Source organism: Linepithema humile, chromosome 2 (assembly GCF_040581485.1).
Source record: "Linepithema humile isolate Giens D197 chromosome 2, Lhum_UNIL_v1.0, whole genome shotgun sequence".
In the NCBI taxonomy this organism is placed as follows: Eukaryota; Metazoa; Arthropoda; class Insecta; order Hymenoptera; family Formicidae; genus Linepithema; species Linepithema humile.
The window spans coordinates 11,084,851-11,102,893 of record NC_090129.1 but is presented as its reverse complement, the minus strand read 5'-3'; the positions used below and the strand labels follow the sequence as shown (position 1 = coordinate 11,102,893).

The 18,043-nt window shown below is 33.1% G+C and overlaps 4 protein-coding genes across 7 annotated transcripts; all 4 read right to left on the bottom strand.

Annotated features, from left to right (window-relative positions):
* Positions 1 to 713: 713 nt before the first annotated feature.
* On the bottom strand, positions 714 to 6,224 carry LOC105669482 (enolase-phosphatase E1-like). Its single transcript, XM_012362473.2, has 4 exons — positions 5,681 to 6,224; positions 4,052 to 4,300; positions 3,822 to 3,974; positions 714 to 3,712 (listed from the first exon to the last, which is right to left on the bottom strand). Exons 1-4 carry the CDS (start codon positions 5,792 to 5,794, stop codon positions 1,037 to 1,039), a joined length of 3,192 nt encoding a protein of 1,063 aa, XP_012217896.1. The 5' UTR covers positions 5,795 to 6,224; the 3' UTR covers positions 714 to 1,036.
* A 135-nt stretch (positions 6,225 to 6,359) lies between these two features.
* Positions 6,360 to 8,506, bottom strand: LOC105669484 (perilipin-1-like). The gene is made up of 3 exons (XM_012362476.2): positions 8,367 to 8,506; positions 7,204 to 7,598; positions 6,360 to 6,815 (listed from the first exon to the last, which is right to left on the bottom strand). Exons 1-3 carry the CDS (start codon positions 8,433 to 8,435, stop codon positions 6,692 to 6,694), a joined length of 588 nt encoding a protein of 195 aa, XP_012217899.1. The 5' UTR covers positions 8,436 to 8,506; the 3' UTR covers positions 6,360 to 6,691.
* LOC105669483 (TWiK family of potassium channels protein 7) lies at positions 8,410 to 13,385 on the bottom strand. Of its 2 annotated transcripts, XM_067350522.1 has the most exons (8): positions 13,034 to 13,152; positions 12,471 to 12,541; positions 11,524 to 11,655; positions 11,262 to 11,451; positions 10,603 to 10,818; positions 10,395 to 10,544; positions 9,420 to 9,621; positions 8,410 to 9,098 (listed from the first exon to the last, which is right to left on the bottom strand). In XM_067350522.1, the coding sequence occupies exons 2-8, from the start codon at positions 12,489 to 12,491 to the stop codon at positions 8,912 to 8,914; spliced, it is 1,098 nt and encodes a 365-aa protein (XP_067206623.1). In that variant the 5' UTR covers positions 12,492 to 12,541; positions 13,034 to 13,152; the 3' UTR covers positions 8,410 to 8,911. The 2 variants fall into 2 exon arrangements, with proteins under 2 accessions (XP_067206623.1, XP_012217897.1); XM_012362474.2 differs by lacking the exon at positions 12,471 to 12,541 and having other exon boundaries at positions 13,034 to 13,385.
* A 1,165-nt stretch (positions 13,386 to 14,550) lies between these two features.
* On the bottom strand, positions 14,551 to 17,728 carry LOC105669487 (uncharacterized). Of its 3 annotated transcripts, none has more exons than XR_001100272.2 (5): positions 17,304 to 17,728; positions 17,036 to 17,201; positions 16,565 to 16,766; positions 15,094 to 16,198; positions 14,551 to 14,955 (listed from the first exon to the last, which is right to left on the bottom strand). XR_001100272.2 is itself a non-coding variant. In XM_012362479.2 (4 exons), the coding sequence occupies exons 1-4, from the start codon at positions 17,408 to 17,410 to the stop codon at positions 15,831 to 15,833; spliced, it is 843 nt and encodes a 280-aa protein (XP_012217902.1). In that variant the 5' UTR covers positions 17,411 to 17,728; the 3' UTR covers positions 14,551 to 15,830. The 3 variants fall into 3 exon arrangements, 1 of the variants encoding a protein (XP_012217902.1); XR_001100273.2 differs by having other exon boundaries at positions 14,551 to 15,280; positions 15,363 to 16,198; XM_012362479.2 differs by having other exon boundaries at positions 14,551 to 16,198.
* Positions 17,729 to 18,043: the final 315 nt, after the last annotated feature.

The following is an 18,043-nucleotide window of genomic DNA, read 5'->3' as shown; positions in this document are numbered from 1 at the left end:
TATATTACAAGCATTGCTTAGATATAATTTTACAAATTAAATAGCATATTAATAACAATAATTTAAGTAGTAAAATTAATATCAACGCGTGTTAGCACGTTGTCACGTAAAAAGTGTGATGTGTGAGAAAAACCTGTGTGTTTAATTAAAAACATCGACCTATAAATGTATTATATAGGTAATTTCTTTTTTATTTACCGCTATATCTACGTAAAATGTATATTTATTGCATAGTAATTATTAATAATATTAATTTCTCTTGTTAAAATTTTTTTACAACTCTACTCTATATAAAAAATTTTTTAAAATCCATATTATTTTCCAGCTTTTCCCTTAATGAATCAATCATTTATTTTAGTAACTTTAGTAAGTTTCAAAACTTTGTGAATAAAAACTTACCGTTGCACATTCATATAAATGAAATGTATTACATACATTTTCGACAAATTACTATACAATAAGTGCAAGTGTACGGTAAAGTCTGTCCAGTATCACTCTATACATGTATATATCTTGATATATATTATCGTAATGACCATATGTGTTGTTATAGTTATTTATCTAACTATATCACACTATATATAATAAAGTACAAATAAAGAATTTAGTTTTACAACATATAAGTTTTACTTTCGCTTTTGATGTCTAAGTTTTATGCATATATAGCTTATTTATTTTATTTCATTACATGAAAAAAATGTGTCAAATCAATGTTGAAATATAACCATCTGTTTTTAATACTTGAGAAATTCTTGAAAAACAGTACAGTAATATAATCCTGAAAACTGTCCATATCATCGCAATCTTTTCAATTGTTCATATAATAATTAATAGTGTGAAGAAAAAATAAAGTATGAATCGTCTTTACAACTCCAGCAAACCTGGACAAAATGTTTACGAACACAAATATAAATATTCTCTTTCGAAATTAATCTCTTGGAACCGCGATGGATGTACACTGCGCATAGCGAAAAATAAATCACTCGCGTGAAGATAAAGGAAAATGTGCATTGTCATTACCTGTTTATAGGTACAATTAGTTTAACGTGATATCGTTATCATCTATTTCCATGACACTGATCGGATCTAAAGATGGCATATCGGCATCATTGCACGCCTCACGTGAAACGTTCTCCACGGTCTCGAGTTCGGTGTTCTCCAAGTACTTCGCACTATTACTGTCTTCTCGATTTTGGACTTCATTGGCTGCGAATTCGAATACTTCTTTTAATATCTCGTTAGCTGCGTCCGTGGAACTATTGTTTACATCATTCGAGAGCTCCTGTCTTTCGCAGTTGTTACTCGTTATATTATTTTCTATCAACTCTATGTCGTCCAACGCATTTTCCATATTTGAATTATTCGTGGTGATTTCTTCTGTAGTTTCCTTAGACTTTACTGTGTCGTTATTGCTGTCTGCAAGAATTACTGCAACATTGTCCTCTTCTTTATCACCTTCCGCTTTATCAAGTTTTTCGTAATTCAAAAAACTTAGGTTATCCTTATCATTATCAGCATCAAGATCTATAATCGTTTCGGTTTCCATACTCTGTTCGTCTGTTTTATTTTGCTGTTCTTCTAAAGTCTCAATTTCACTTTCATCAATAGTTATAACGTCCTCCAAATTTCTTTCGTTATTTAATATTTCTGTCTTATCAGTAACGTCCGATATAGTGTTTTGCTCTTCCTCTAGTTTTTTAGATTTTTTTAAAGATTTGTTCGCTGAATTACATTGTCTTGTTTCTACATCTGCTGTCTCTTCATCAATTTCACTATCTTTTAGATCATTCTTACAATTTTCATTATAATTCTCATTATCCTCAACTGTATTACAAGTTGACAAAATTGTTGATTCAACTGTTGTATCCACCGTTGTATCCTTGTGAACATCTTTTTTATCATTATCGCATCTGTCAACAGATTTTTCTCTTTCTATTACAGATTCTTCGGTATTATTTTCTACCTCTGCATCACTATTTTCCTCCGCATTCAAGTTTTTCTGATTTTTCACTGTAGTAAGAATGGCTTCTTGTGACTCTATATCCGTATCTTTCGATGTATCGATATCTTTGTTGATCGATGTTTCTGTATTTTTCTCCTTTGCATCTTGATGATCGTCCTGTATTTCAACTGATGTTATTGCTTCATCCAGCACAATAGCCGATTCTTCGCACTGTTGAGATTCTTTTGTTATAACTTCTTCATTTATAACTTTCGCAGATTCCTCTTCTATAGATGATTTACCTTCTGTTGCATCCAGTTTGTCTGTTTCATTATCGTTTTTATCATTCATCACTATCTTTTTCTGTGCGCTTTCACTCTTTCTTACACTAAAGATTTCTTCGTCGTCAGTATCATCTTCGACGTTAATAGCGATTTCCTCAGACAGATCGTCGGCATTTTTATCGATACTAATAGTTCTGCTGGAGCATGCAACTGGTTCTTCGGAAATTTTATCTTCTTGTGAATCAACTTCCATTTCTTGTTGCTTCTTTTCGCTGGGAACAATTATCCTTTCCAGTTTTAGTACAGCTTGCTTAAGATGCGTCAACCTGTGTTCCTCCCTCGACAATTTAGTGTCAAATTCCTTATTGCATTCATCACAAATGTATTCTGCCTTAATTTCCGACAGTACCACGACCTTCGGGCTTTTAAATTCCGATGGTGATATTTCCATACTAGATATGGAAGATGATCTTGTCCTGGTGCAAATTTCTTTTTTGACTTCTTTCGTATTCGATGAATTCGGCACATTTCTCGTTTTTCTTCTTGGAGTCATACTACCTTCGTTAGATGACTGATCACTTAATTCTATACGTACATTTGTGGTTATCCCTTTGAGAATAGATCTCAGTTTCTTTCTCTCTTGATTATCCACACTGTCCACGGAAGAAGACTGAAGTCTCCTGTGATTATTCAATTTACGTGTTTTTATTGCAGTCGTCAAAGGAACATCGGAGTCTGAGCTAACATCATTGGTACTTCTTGTTCTTTTATGTCTTTGTTGAGTTGAATGGATAATAGACTTCTCCTCCGCGTCAGTGAATAATTTCGTCGATTTTGTCTCGTTTACATTTGTGCGTTTCTGATTCGATCTTGTTACTTTTGTTGGTGTGCTTTCAACATCGCTCTTTACGGTGTCAATCCGTCGTTTCTTTCCTTGTTGTGCATCGCCATTAACAACACGATTCTCCAACTTGGGCGAAATACTTAGGCGACTATTTTCAGATGATTTGTCTTCTTCCAATGAACTTTCATCCGACACAATAAAGAATTTATTACCGTCCTTGTCTTTCTCCACTCTATATACTTTCTCGCTTTTATGCGATTCCTCGCTTAGTACGTCTGTCAAGAAAACGGAACATAACTTGGTTTCTACAAAACTGTCTTGTGTCTTTCGTAATTGTTTCTTCCCTCTGCCCTTAGTTGGATCTATTGTTAACCAACAACCTTTGCATACCGTTAGACCTGTACGATGAAATCTGTACATATCAATGCCATTTGCGACAATATTGTGGCAATGATTACAAATCCGGCTTTTTGTTTTCATGTCAATCTGCAATTTTTTCGCATTGTTTCGCGTTTTAACACGCGATTTTCTATTACGTGCCATGTCCTCGATACTCTCTGTATCAGAATTTACTGAACCATAAAATGTAATATCTGGGAAGGTAGTAACAGTCGTTTTGCGATTTATAACATCAGTGTGTACCTGAAATTTAAAAAATGTATACAGAATACACAAAAAATTTTATACAAAAAGTATATATATATATATATATATATATAATTTAACATTCTTTACAATAATTAGTTATTACCTTTGGGAAACTTGTATAATCTATCTCTTTATTAATCAGAGCTTTTAAATTGATGACTGTTTCATGATACACTCTCTTTAAATCATACAAAACATCCAAGTTATATCGACATGTTAGACATACTAGTCTAGAATAACTGTCCTTCTTACTAAGCTGCAAAAAATGAAACAATTTTAATGTATACAGTTATATTATTTATTTGTGAGAAAAAAATAAAAATATAAACTTACATCTTCATTAAAAATGTTGCGAACCTTCTGCAAAGGGTGAAATATTGCGCGATTGTCCTTAGTAATATCAAAGATACGATCACTTTCTACAAATTCGAAGCACAAATAACAGTATGGTTCTGACGGCTTGACTTTTGGTTGTGCAATTTCGTGTGATTTTTTATACTTTTCTACAAACTTAGTGCACTGATCCAATTCATATGCGCATTTATAACATATGTTATTTGATAGCTCAGTACATTCATTAACCTGAGAAAAAAACAAATTATTTAGGAAATAACCTTAAAAATAACAGAAAATTAAAGTAAATAAATAAATAAATATACATATTATTGTGTGTTATTGCTATATTTTTGCTAAATCGACATACGAGAGATTTTTCTCCCATGATAATATACAATAATATATATATATATTGTATATACCTCAAGAAAAACCTCTCGTATGTCGATTTAGCAAAAATATAGCAATAACACACAATATATATTCAATTACAAATATATATATACATATATACATCATACATACATACATACATACATATATACATACATACATACATACATACATACATACATACATACATACATACATACATACATACATACATACATACATACACACATACATACATACATATATATATATAATGTATCAAGTACACATAAATATGCTGAATCTCTCAAATATTTAATTAAATCCAAGAGATACAACTAAATAGTGTCAATTTAAATATTATAAGTTTTCTGCACAGAATATAGCAAATAATTCATTTACTCACTGCATGCACATTACAAATAATGTGAGATAGGAGATAAGAGATACACTTCACGTAATCTTAGCAAAAAAAATATTCCATTTGATAAAGTGACGAAATTAATATTAAATATGATAATTTATCATACAAAAACTTCCTTTTTTCTCTGAATAATCCAAAGATTGAAACGATCCGGCGTATATGTTGCAACGTAATAATACCTATAAATGTCGTCTTTGCACGGAACTTACAAGCTTCGAACACAGATGACGCGATATGTCAACATTTTCATCGCAATCAAGCATACATACGATGCACTTAATGCATATTATAAAAGTATAATTTTTAACAGAATTCCAAATTACAACCATCTTATTAAAAATCTCGAACCGAAATATAATAAATATATCTGTCTCGAAAAGAATTGAAAAAGAAACAAAAAATCAACTTGACTTAACCTATAAACTGATACATCTCCAATCCAAGCCTAAACCAAATAGCATTTCCATTTGAAACCATTTGAATTACGTAAACAATAATCATTCTTTCAGACCTCATACCATAATTTAATCATTGTTTTTCAATTGTTTCACGGTAAAACTTTTTCTGCTTTGCTGAGAAATAAATAGGAATTCACAGATTTCAGGGACATTTGGTAGACCTTTCTGCCTCACCGCTTTCTCTCGAGTCTAAGTAGAAACTTGTCTTTTAACGCAAAAAGTGTAAAATAAAACAGCTAAGAAAAAAAGTTATGGCTCATTGCTGACATGAAATACAATCGAGACTGGTTGATTTTGTTAATGCACAAATTTTTTATACCTCACAAAGTATCTATTTTCGTAACACTCTCTGAGAAACATTTGATGACTTACCTTAGTTGTCAAACACGTCTCGAGCTGATTATTGAATATATTAAAATTGTCCGGCGTGACAACCAAGAAAACGCCTTCATCGCTCGCACACAGAAAACAATATTGACGGGACATCGCGATGAACAATGCTATCGTACTCAAGATAGCATCACCAAATCATCCAGGCCGTGAATAACACAATTCTCAATTACGTTCACAATATAGAAAAACTGATACTTATCAACTAACCTCGTTTCCACTCTCCAAACTAATGCTCCAAACCGACGCCACGCATATACGCTCTACGTAGACAAATTGGCGGTAATCTTACTCAACGGCAATATGGCGGAACACGGTATAACCTATGGTCTTATCGTACGATATATCGAATAACGTTGTAATTCAGATTCAGATAAATTTGAGCACGACGTTTCATCATCTGTTTTTTTTCTGAATTTCCTGCAAATATTACCCTTTATTGAAATTTATACATTAGAAATTGTCATGAGATATTACTTTTAATTGAATCATTACCTGATGATTGAAGTGGTCAAACATATTACTTTTTTAACTCCAAAGATGATTCGAACATCGATAAAGCAATTACTCTTTAGCGTTTCGAATATGAATTTAAACAATACAAATATTAAATAACGCTATACACTTTATAATATAAATTTAATACCTAATACGAACAATATAAAAAAAGCAGAATTTATTTAAGTAACAATGCCAAAGACTGTACAAAGATATTTCAAACACAGGCGTCAAACACAATTTCCAAACGACTTATTCATTTGTCCGTTAATTTCATAACAAATGCAAATATGTTGCATTTATATGCCGAATCGTTTATCATTAAACAATTGCAAGTTTAATCAAGTATACTTTTATGTTGCAATGTTTTAGATTAAAAACCTGTTTGGTGAATAAATTCATCGTGTGAAATCGGTTTGAAACGCCGCAGACGATATCGTCATATATTTTACAATAAAACCTAAGTGTACGAAACATGCTTCATATTGTCACTATTCAACTAGATACTTTTCGGATTTCCTCTTGTGTAGTTTCACTCGCAACCGACAAACCTTCTATTTGATTCTTCGGCTCGCCAAACAGTAGCCTGAGAGTTTCTAACGCCTTTGTGAAAATATTCCTATAACGCAAACATAGATATATCGGAAAAAAGTCAACTATACTGTACAGAGTCTTAAAACTAATGCGTGTCCTTTTAAGCACATATTAATTATAGTGAAATAAAATTTTAATTGTGAGATTTTAATTATTAGAGATCATATATATATATATTACATCGAAATTTGGTAAAACAAGATATATATTTCAAAGAACATAGTTTTAAAGCATTCTGCACACAAAGTCTCTACGTGACAGTCTCTGTACATATGGAAATATGTACATAGGCGTTAGAGACATTAGGTATACAATATGTCATACAATGTGCTCCAAAAGGTGGCAGTTTCAAAATTTCACGAGATTTCAAATCGACCGCTTTATCGTTCGGTCTTCGATGATTAGACCATCACCTGAAGCTATCCTTCATGTTCTCATAGATTTCACCAGGCGGTAGTTTCACAGAAGGCATTTTTTCCTCCACAAAGTCCAGCCCAACGCATACGGCGTTGTCAACATATTTCAATGGCGTTTCCAGAGTGTCGGCAATTCTATTAGTGACCGGGCTCGCAAAGTCCAAACCCGCGCGCATTCCATCCTCAGCGCCGCCTAGTACGAACGCGACCGATTCATGCGAATCCTTCACGACGGAGTAGGCGTTAGAAAAAGCTGATCTCACGGTGGCGAATATCGGTAAACCCAGCAGGCGACACGTGCATACCATGCTATGAGCGTTCACATCGGTGTCCACAGATGTGACGTTCACCGGAGCGGTTGGATCATGTATACCATATATGATGCTCAATTGCTGCGGGAATAACAATATAATGACAAAATACGATAAATATAAAAGCAAATCGCACAGTATAAAGAATGCTCAATGTATAGAAACAAAAATATATACAATTTTACATATTTATATACATATTTATACACACTAAACATAAATCGAGAAGAAATTGTATACAAATCACTTGCGTGCAATTAAATAAATCATACTTATTACTTTTACGTACGTTGTTTTTTATTTTAAGATTATTTAGTTTAAATACATTTTAATACGATTCAGATATTTAGATAAAAAATTCATAGAACATGAGAAATTGAAATAATTGTCTGTAATGTAAAAAACAATTTATATAATAATAAAATTTAGTATCTAGCAAAATTATAATTGTTTTTGAAATTTACAAACTTAATCTTCACAAAAAATAAATAATAAATTTGCACCGAATAAAATAATAATTAGTAAATTCAACTTGAAAATAATCATAATTCATAATCGATTCACGTATGCGATTTGTGATGTCATCGAGCCTGAAATGTCAGGCGTAAATTGCCATGACAACTCGCAGTTGGTTTGCATCCAACATGGTACTTAATAAGATTTCATAATGTTACGATATCGCAAAGAATTCCTTATTAGACTTCCCGCAATACAGTGTTGCGAATAAAGACCGTAATAATGACATTGCAAGCCTGGCACGCTGACGGAAATTGACATGACAATTCATAATCAGTTCTTGTCGAGATGACACTTGGGCATATAATGGCAGATCGTTGATATTATACGCACATGATATGCGATGCGCACGATACTCGAGGATCTCTCACTGATCTCGTGCGATGCCTCGGAACCCGTCATCGCTCTAGCCAGACACCTCAAACGAGACTCTCTCTCTCTCGATGTGCAATGACGAAAGACAACTCGGCCGAGATGTCGAGCTTCACACGTCGTCCGCGACTCCTAAATTTAACTCGCTGGTACTATCTCTACCTTGATACTTCGTGTTGTGTCGGTTATGCGCCTTCGGAGCTTTTCATCGATCGCGTCATGTAGATACACGCGCGAAATACAAAGTGTCACAGCAAAATTGACACAAGCGATTAATGTGATACAACATACAAGGAACGCCTACAAAATAAATAATACAATAAATTTGTGTCTTCTTCATAATTTATCATATAAAAACTTATCATCGCTGTGTATATCACTGCGTAAAAAAGCACAGAGATGGTTTTATATTTATTCTGACAAAAAATGTCCGTAATTCGAAAATAAAAGGTATCAAAGATGCCTAATGTAACATATTTGTATCATATCTTCCGGTTAAAGGTATATTAAACACTAGATTCGTAAACGACTATTTGTACGATTGGCTTTTTCGACGGTGGCGCAGTCGCAGACGCGGCAATGTCGCGCAATACTGCCTCTACGGCTTCCTCCCAATCCCGGTCCTTCGAGCCACCTGGATCGATAGACGAAGACCATCTCAAACGTGGCATGGATATGACTGTCAGCACTTTCCTGAAATTAAGATATTCCTCGTCATTATTAATTCTTTTATGAAAGAGAAAAAATTAAATTCTTTTCAAATAAATCCTTTTGATCTTTTCATTACCAAAATAATAAAAGATAACATTATTATTATACAGAAACATTATTTCGTTTTCGAATAGTTTTCCTATTAATAAATTTTACACTTTCTGCTAGTAAAAGCTGAAGCAATATAAAGATTGCATACATACTTTCTGCTAGTGTCAAGATTTTATTTCAGATTATAATAATTATAATTTTATAATAAAAAATTCTACTTGTCTTGAAAAGAATTAAAGAAATAACACATACCTCAAGTCGGAATGTAGCGCAGACATGTCGCCACCCGCTTGTTCGCCGAGTTTTCTGAGAGTCTCTGCCAATGGACCGCTCAGTCTTTGCAACCCTCTCCAAGATTGAGCGTATTGTCGTCTAACAAGTTCGATGATAGTACTGGTCAGCGCCAGACCGACCAAGATGTACAAGGTACACAATAAAGTGTACTTGGGCTTCTCTAAATAAAGCCAGCATTGTACACAGCTAATTAAATGAAATTTCGCGCAACAGATGCAATCTGCTTTACTCAACTGTCTATGTTTATTATCATTATTTAACAAAGTAACACCTTTGTCTTTTAACCAGTTCAGGACGGACGTACTATATATAGTAATTCGAATATCTCGAGAACGGATTAATATTTTTTAATGAATAAAGTATCATTTTAATCAGGATTTTAGGCTCTACATTTTGATCATCATCACCCATTACTCTTGTATGTCATCACCCATTTCTATCATACTTGCAATTTTCGACTTTTTAGGGTCGCGTTCGCTTATATAGTCATTTAATAGAATTCGAAAAATTTTTCTTAATTTATTGTTATTGTTGAGAAAAAATAAAAATTTTATTGAGAATAGTATTAGAGAATAATAGTAGAGAATTTTATTGAGAATAGTAAAGAAAAAAAAACATTAATTTCGTTGATTGTTGAAAAAAATTCGATACATCATATCTTCTAATTGTAACGTCGGGCTCTGTGTAAGTGATTGTTTTGAGGTTTATCACACAAAAACAAACTTTTAGTGCATTATTTACTAAAATCATTATTTCGAATAAAAATTTAAAAAAAAAACCTGTCCTGAAAGGGTTAATATTCTTCAGTCGTTCCAAATTAAAAGGACTAAATTTATAATAAAATCCATTCAGAAACTTTACATTAAAAATCAGTAAACATTACTAACTATATTTATACATCTTTCAAGAGCTTTTCGCTCTGCATATACTTACTCGGTACAAGATCACCAAAGCCTATGGTAGTCATAGTTACAAAGCAGAAGTAAAATCCATCAAAAAAGTCCCAATCGTCCTCCCACAGCATAAACATACCGGCGCCGCAGGCGAGATACAGGAAGAGCAGCCCGACAGCGGCACAGGCACCTGAAAAAAGACTATTATTTAGATAAAAAATCAAATTAAGTTTCCGAGCAAAACTCACCGAGCGATCGTCGACCAGTCACGTTCGTCGGAATACATGAGAGATTCATAAGAAATGGAAGTTTTGATTTCATCGTCAACGCGATATGCACCACCACTTTCGCGAACAGCTTTCCCAAATCGGCGATCACAATCAAGGTAAGAGGTATGCCGATGAAAGCGAAAAAAATACAAAAGATCCTTCCCCAGTTGGTCGAGGGCACGACGTTTCCATATCCTGTTAAATATACATGTAACAATCACTGTCACAGAACAAGTAAATATGGAGATAGAAAAAGAATAGAAATCTTTAAGGGGATCCTGGAGTCGTCTGTTTTACCGATTTTTTTTAAAAACACTATACTTTTTTTTGGCTATGTAGAATGAAAAATCCTTTTCTGTAATTAAAGTACATATGCTAATACAGTCTGCACTGTCGATTTAAAAGGATTTTTCATTCTACACAGCCAAAAAAAAGTATAGTGTTTTTAAAAGAAATCGGTAAAACAGACGACTCCAGGATCCCCTTAATGTCCAAATTTAAAGTAATCAATAGATATATCATTAAATTAGTGCACTAAGAGTAATTTCTACAATTGAGACAATTCTTTTGAATAAAACAAGTCTACACCATCTTTTCAGGAAGCAATAAAATCCTTGCTAATTATTAGAGCTGATTACCAATCGTAGTAAGAACGGTACTAGCGAAGAAAACCGCCTGAAGAACGCTCCATCGTTCAGTGACAACGGGTGGCAAGTCCGAGTCGACACGATCAGCGTAATCAATAATATCCGTTACAAAACTGACCAGTAAACCAGCTTCCGCCGCTTCCTGGACCATTTCTTCATAGACGCGCAAATTCATGCTGATCTAGAAGATACGAGTATTATTTGCATGAATGATGATAATTGATAACAGTTGCATTTTATTGCCGATTCTCACCAATGTTTGAAAATTAGAGACATCGGTATTATTAGCGACGGACTCCACAAAGCGATATCTTTGCGTACGTAATTTCGCGCGTAAACGCTCAAGTCGCCGAAGCTCTGCTGGAAGTTCGATCTGTCGAAAAACCTGAAAGCATGTTTAATATTATTTATTTTTACAGAACAATTTTATATTAAATTTTATGCTAAATGGATTGATCTTATGTTAAATCAAGTGGAACATTTAAATATTTATTTAAGTAGCTTGTGATATATAAAACTAATTTTCAATATGGACATTAAAAATGTTGGAGACTATGAAGAGAAATAAAAATGTAAACATATCAGTATCTATCAACATTGTTTAAGCAATATTATATTATCATAATAAAAATGAACAATTCATTAAATGCATATATAGATATATCGCTATTGAATCTCTCAAGAATCACATATTTCAAGGGGGCTAATGAAAAATAGCCGCTGATGTATGCATATTTATCGAGTAAACCTATCCATGTTTACAAGGATCGTTGATGTTTACTTGCGATCATTAATAAATTGCATCAACTCTTAATGCCTGTCGGAATTAATGTCTGATTTATTAGAGTGCAGTAAATAAAATATTTGTTCAAAAATAGCCTCGTAAAGAGAGAAAATATTGTTCTTAATTATTATAAATAAATGTATTATTATAAGCAAATTATCTTGTATATAAAATAAAATAACCTTTGCCAATATAATCACAAATTATCATTCATATAATCATTCATATAATCGTTAAAATTACATAATTATGTTGTACATCGCATTTGTTGCTTTCCAAATTTTTCTAACGTGAGAAAATTAAAAAACGCAAATATGGACCGAATTTATTAGGAAGGCGATTGAAATATGTCAGCTATTTTTGTGCTACGTTACAATGCCCTCGAAAATCTATAATCATGGAGAATTTCAACGCACGGTATTTTTACCAGACTTCATTGAAAGGCGTCAGTAGTAATATACTTCCTACCGATATGATTGGTCCGCCGCTAAAAATAAAGGTACGATTTGATAGGCTACAAGTCCGTTCGTTATTGTATAGAATGTAAATATTTATGGAACATCGAATACATTTAACTCTACGTTGGAAATCTCGATATTTCGCACATGAAAATTCAAAAGCACAAACTCGAAATATCATCGGCGCACTGCACTTATTGTTAGCTTCTTTTGTTTCATCGCGTGTCTTATATAATCTGATGATCTCGAATTTTCCGAGTATCCACAATTAAACGAAAATTAATCCTATGTTAATTAATTACAAATTAATAAAATATAAATAAATGGAAAGCATAAAGTAAATTGTGTTCAGCTATTCTTTTCAAATTTATTTGTTGTTAGAGATATTTATATGAATTTCAAAATCAATCTGGTTTCTCGAAGACAGTAATTTTATGGAAAATCTATTCCTGGCTGTTTCTTCTTATTATTAAATTTGAATTAACAATCTTTGATAGAATATGTCTTATCTTGAAACTTACCAGTCCGCCGATTACAGTGTAGAGCGTCAAAGTGATCAGCAACCCCATATGACCGGCAATCGTTTTGATCTTTCTCACTGTTTCCTTCTTGACAAATCTTTTGACATCCTTACTGTCCGTTGTGATACCTAGTTCGACAGCTGAATTGCATTTGTTCTCGTTTGTCATTTCGTTCACGTCCGCGTTTTCCACGAGCGACGTAAACGCACCGACCACTCGGAGAAGACTGATCAGCACTCTGCTCCGCAATTTCTGAACACAAAGCCGTTTTGCATTTCGAACTGCATGCTATATATTGTAGTCAAAATTAAAAAAAATAAAGAATGAAAAAATAAAAGAAATGCAGAAAAACTTGTCTACCGAATATTTTCGACATCTAATTTTTCTTAATTTGAAGAAAAGAAAATATTTTTTGTAGCTTTTTTAGAAAATAAAATTTTTATTAAAACTCTTATTTTATCTAAAAAAATAATTAAATAAAATTTTACTTCTAATCATCAAAATTATAAGTTAATTTTACGTTTCTTGCATTGTTTAAATTAACTTTTTGTCGCTCTTAAGTTACGTGTAGAACCAAATTGCAGCAAATTGATATAATTGATATAATTTTTGTACAAGAAAACAGAGCTTTAAAAAAGAATCAAACTGAAATAATTCGAAAAAATTTTAACCAAAAAAATTTGATATCTTATCTTGTGTCGATGAAAAAAGAAATTAATCTTGTATATATTTTATATATATTATTTTATAAAATAACACAACTAATTAATTCTGATTGGCATTTTGTTATATGCTACGTCAAATAATAATGAAAATTAATGTTATATTATATGTGAGCAATGCAATAATAATAATAAAATGATGAAAAATAATACAGGCCAGATTAAAGATAAAATAAATGTTTAAATATGATGTATTTTGTCAATAAAATAGAACGAGAAACAAATTGAAAATATGCGAAGCATAGAATGAGAAATAACTAAACTACACAGTTTATATATAATAATGCATTAAATATAAGTACTATATTGTTCACAATATTGACCAACCGCAAATCAGTTAATAAAAATTCAGTCGGCGAAAAAGTGTCCAGAACATAGTATAGTCAATCAATTTATTATCTTGCGTCCATGGACGCAAGAATATATGGACGGAGAGTAAGCGAGACGGGTTGAAGCCAGAGAAGCAAGGGGAAAACTAGCCAACCAAGATGGCGGCTACGGGTAATTAAACGAGCGTGGAATTTATAATATATGAATATTATTCATAATTATATAATAATATATGAATATTATTCAAAATTATAATATATAATATATAATATATATAATATATAATATATAAAAGAATATATAAAAATAGAGGTAATAAATGAAGTATGTTTGTAATTTAAATAACCTTTAAATAACCTTAAGTAACCTGTAAAATCGGCATAAAAATTGAATTATGGAGAATTTTTAATATATGAATAATATAAAAGTAGAGATGATAAGTAAAGTAATTGTAATATAAATATGTAAAGTAAGTAATCATATCTAAGTACGTTTTATTGATATGTTTGTTACAACATTAAAATATTTATTAACTTATATGGCCTTAGTGGCCTTTAAATAAGACAACCTTCATAGCAGCCTGCCTGTCACTTAAAAATTATCTTTAGTAATAGAACGCTCTATTGAATACAACCTAACGTTAACATATTTATTTACTATTCGCTCTAATTAAGTGTAGTACACGACTCTCACGGGCCGTTTGGCCCGTGCAATGATGTGATAAATCGTGAAATACGTTTTATTATTCCTATTTTATTCCTTGTTACCTTCATGCAATGCCTGTTTGAATCCATTGTTTCATGCTTTTGATATTTAAAATATCAAATAGATCATTTATCAATCTTATTGTTCTGATTGTTGGTGTACAACCTGCAAATTCGGTAAGCTGCAAATCTGAATCGCATATCTTTAATGCATCTGCTACAGATGTACTGAAAGTCTGTGCAGCGAGCTTAACTTTCATTTTTTGTTTAAAAAATAAAATATGCCGCTTCCTAAGTTTGTTACCTAAATATAACTTTTCCTGTTCTTGTAAATTGTTCAGTTCGACAAAGTATTTCCACTGAATTAGGTTGTCCTCGTCATCAACCATTGATGAGTATTCTGCAAGGCAGTTGCGAAACAGCTTCAGCACATGACACAGATCAAACAATATCGCAACTGGTTCCTCCGAGCTGGAATGTTCAAGATGAGTCTGAAAGGACGTTATATTTAGGTTGCATCCTACTACACATACTTATGTTTGACGGCGCACCATCAAACGTCACGCTAATTACATTCATTTCGTGGTCGTGTAGCAGTGTCAATGCTTGCAGAACAAGGTTACATTTCTGTTCCGCATTGACGTTGCAAGAAAATATCCAATAGAAATCTTCCAAGACCCGTTAATGCAATTCAAAAAACTAAAGCTTGGGTAGCTATTTCTCCTTCACTACATTCAATATCAGGCCCCATATCAACGTAGCCACTAACTTGTGACCGATATATTCGACATGCTGCCTTATAGCCATTTCATCGAATATTAATGCACCAAAAAGTGGATATTGTATAGCTTTAGCACGATCTGCAATTGATTTTAAAGCTTCTGCATGAAAACCTGGCTCAGCATTTATTGTTCGGTACCATTTGCTCAATGTCTTCGAATGGGGCAAACAAGTATCGAATGTTAAGCGGACGTACGTATACGCTCGCGGTGAATAACAATAAAGAGTTAGTTCAAAAGATCCTAATTCAGGACTGAATTTTTACGTCACTGATAGCTTGTTAGTTTTAGCAACCTCACGTTTCAGTAAATGTTTATTAACAGTATCTAAATCCTTCAGTACGTCCAGTTGTTCGGCACCAATAAGATTTTTTTTACACAATGCAGTTAAGATGCTTTGCATATCAGCAATACGCTTCTCTTTTCTCCGCAGTTGCTGTTGGAGGCTCTTGATTTTGGATTTGTAGGTTGACTTCATATTCTCCAAAACAGTTCTCTGAAAAACTTTCCGAGGAGTATTCTCGCTGAGTGACGGCGACACGATGGTTCCTACGCTGACTAGCTTTGGTAAGTCGACTTGCTTTGGGGTAGTTACTATGGGATAATTCTCCTCCAATGCTGCTTCAATTTCTAAACAATAATTGAAAATCAATAATACTTAAACACAGTATTACTCATATGTGAACATAAAAAATAACAAAGTAATCCCCTGCGCACCAATTTTGCTGACAAAAATTTTAATTACAATCATAGTAAACAATAATACCATCCAAATGAAGATAATATTAATCAAATTGGCTTACGGCCATCTACAAGCAAATAAGTTATAAAAAATATTCCGCATGTAGAACATTTTATGACGAGTATACTTGGCATCGCTCTCAGAGGGATTAATCTACGTAAACATTCTGACAGCACATAAAAGTACTGCTTCAACGATTATAACTTTCGATGTGATTTTCTGTATAATATCGCCTAAATTACTTTCATTATTACCACTTTTTATATCGATGTCCATGTCTAATTCATCACTCTGTTGGACCTGTTGATTCTCAAAATCCTCAAACTCGCATTTTATGAATGGTACCTCACTCGTATTACTCGTATCGTGTAGTAGCTGTTCCATTTTTATCGAATGTTGTTCCTCCACCCGCTCACTATTGGTTTCGTCGCAACTGCTTGTCTCTGTAGGAAATATCTGAAATTGTACAGCTATGCTATTTACTTTGTCGATTGAATGAATGATTGAAAGATATTACGAGTTTATACAGGAGTTTTTTCCATGTCCGTAATTACGAGTTTTCCTCACAGTAACAGGAATTTTCACCGTAACGCACATAACATCACAAACATTCTTCCTGTGTCTCTAGTTACATTAACAGGTAAACTCGGGAATATACGTGACATCCGTATCTGATATCTTTAACCACACTGTTACACATTCTGAAAACTGTTGAAAATTATTACCTTTGGAAGTGCATTTGTTCGAAGTCTAATACAAGAAAGAGAAGTTCTGTCCAAATCGGCGTTGTCAAAGTGCAGGGAACACAGGTAAGCATGTTGAGATACATAGCTAGAACCTAAGCCAACACGATCCAGCCACACTTTTCGTCGCTGTGTATCTTTTGGAACTCTGCAATCATAAAATTGCATAATATTAAATTATATATATTTAATAATTGTCAATAATTTCTGTCAAATAATAGCAATAATTTTAATAATAAATAATACTTACTTGTGAAACGAAATTTTTCCGTGCAATTTTTCAAACGCCACTTGACTTTTATTTTTCCACCTGACCGCTGTTCTGCTTTTACAATTTTTGAAGCAACAGTTCGGCATTTTGCTAATTATTTAGTATCGCTACTTCACCTCCAATTTTGATAAATTTATGCTCACTCGACGCGTTTTTGTCTAAAATGAAAGAATTTCGCAGAAAAAAGTGTCGCTCTACCCCGCGAAGCGAGACATTAATCGTTAAAATTGACCACTTTTCAGGTTGTCATACCGATAAAACATAGCGACATGGGTATGCGGTGCAATCACGCGCACATGCGTTGTCATAATATTCAAACTTTCACGCGTAAGCGGGGGAAGGGTTCTGCCCCCTGCCCCTGCACGACCGACATAAAAACAATCCCTCTAACCTAACCTAACCTAACTCTGACTTATCCTTGGATTAACAGAGCATGCGCGCGTGACCGCGCGCATATCTATGTCACTATATTTCGTCGGTATAACAGGTTTCGTAACCTGAAAAGTGATCAACTTTAAAGGCCATCACACACAAAATGACATAACTGCATATGCATAGCATAAGACCGTCTCGACCAATGAGCATGCTATGTAAATCAATATGGCGCCTTTATGCTAGATGTTCATTGGTCGAGACGGTCTTATGCTATGCATATGCAGTTATGTTATTTTGTGTGTGATAGCCTTAAGGGCCTTGATTAGTCCATAAGCAAATGCATA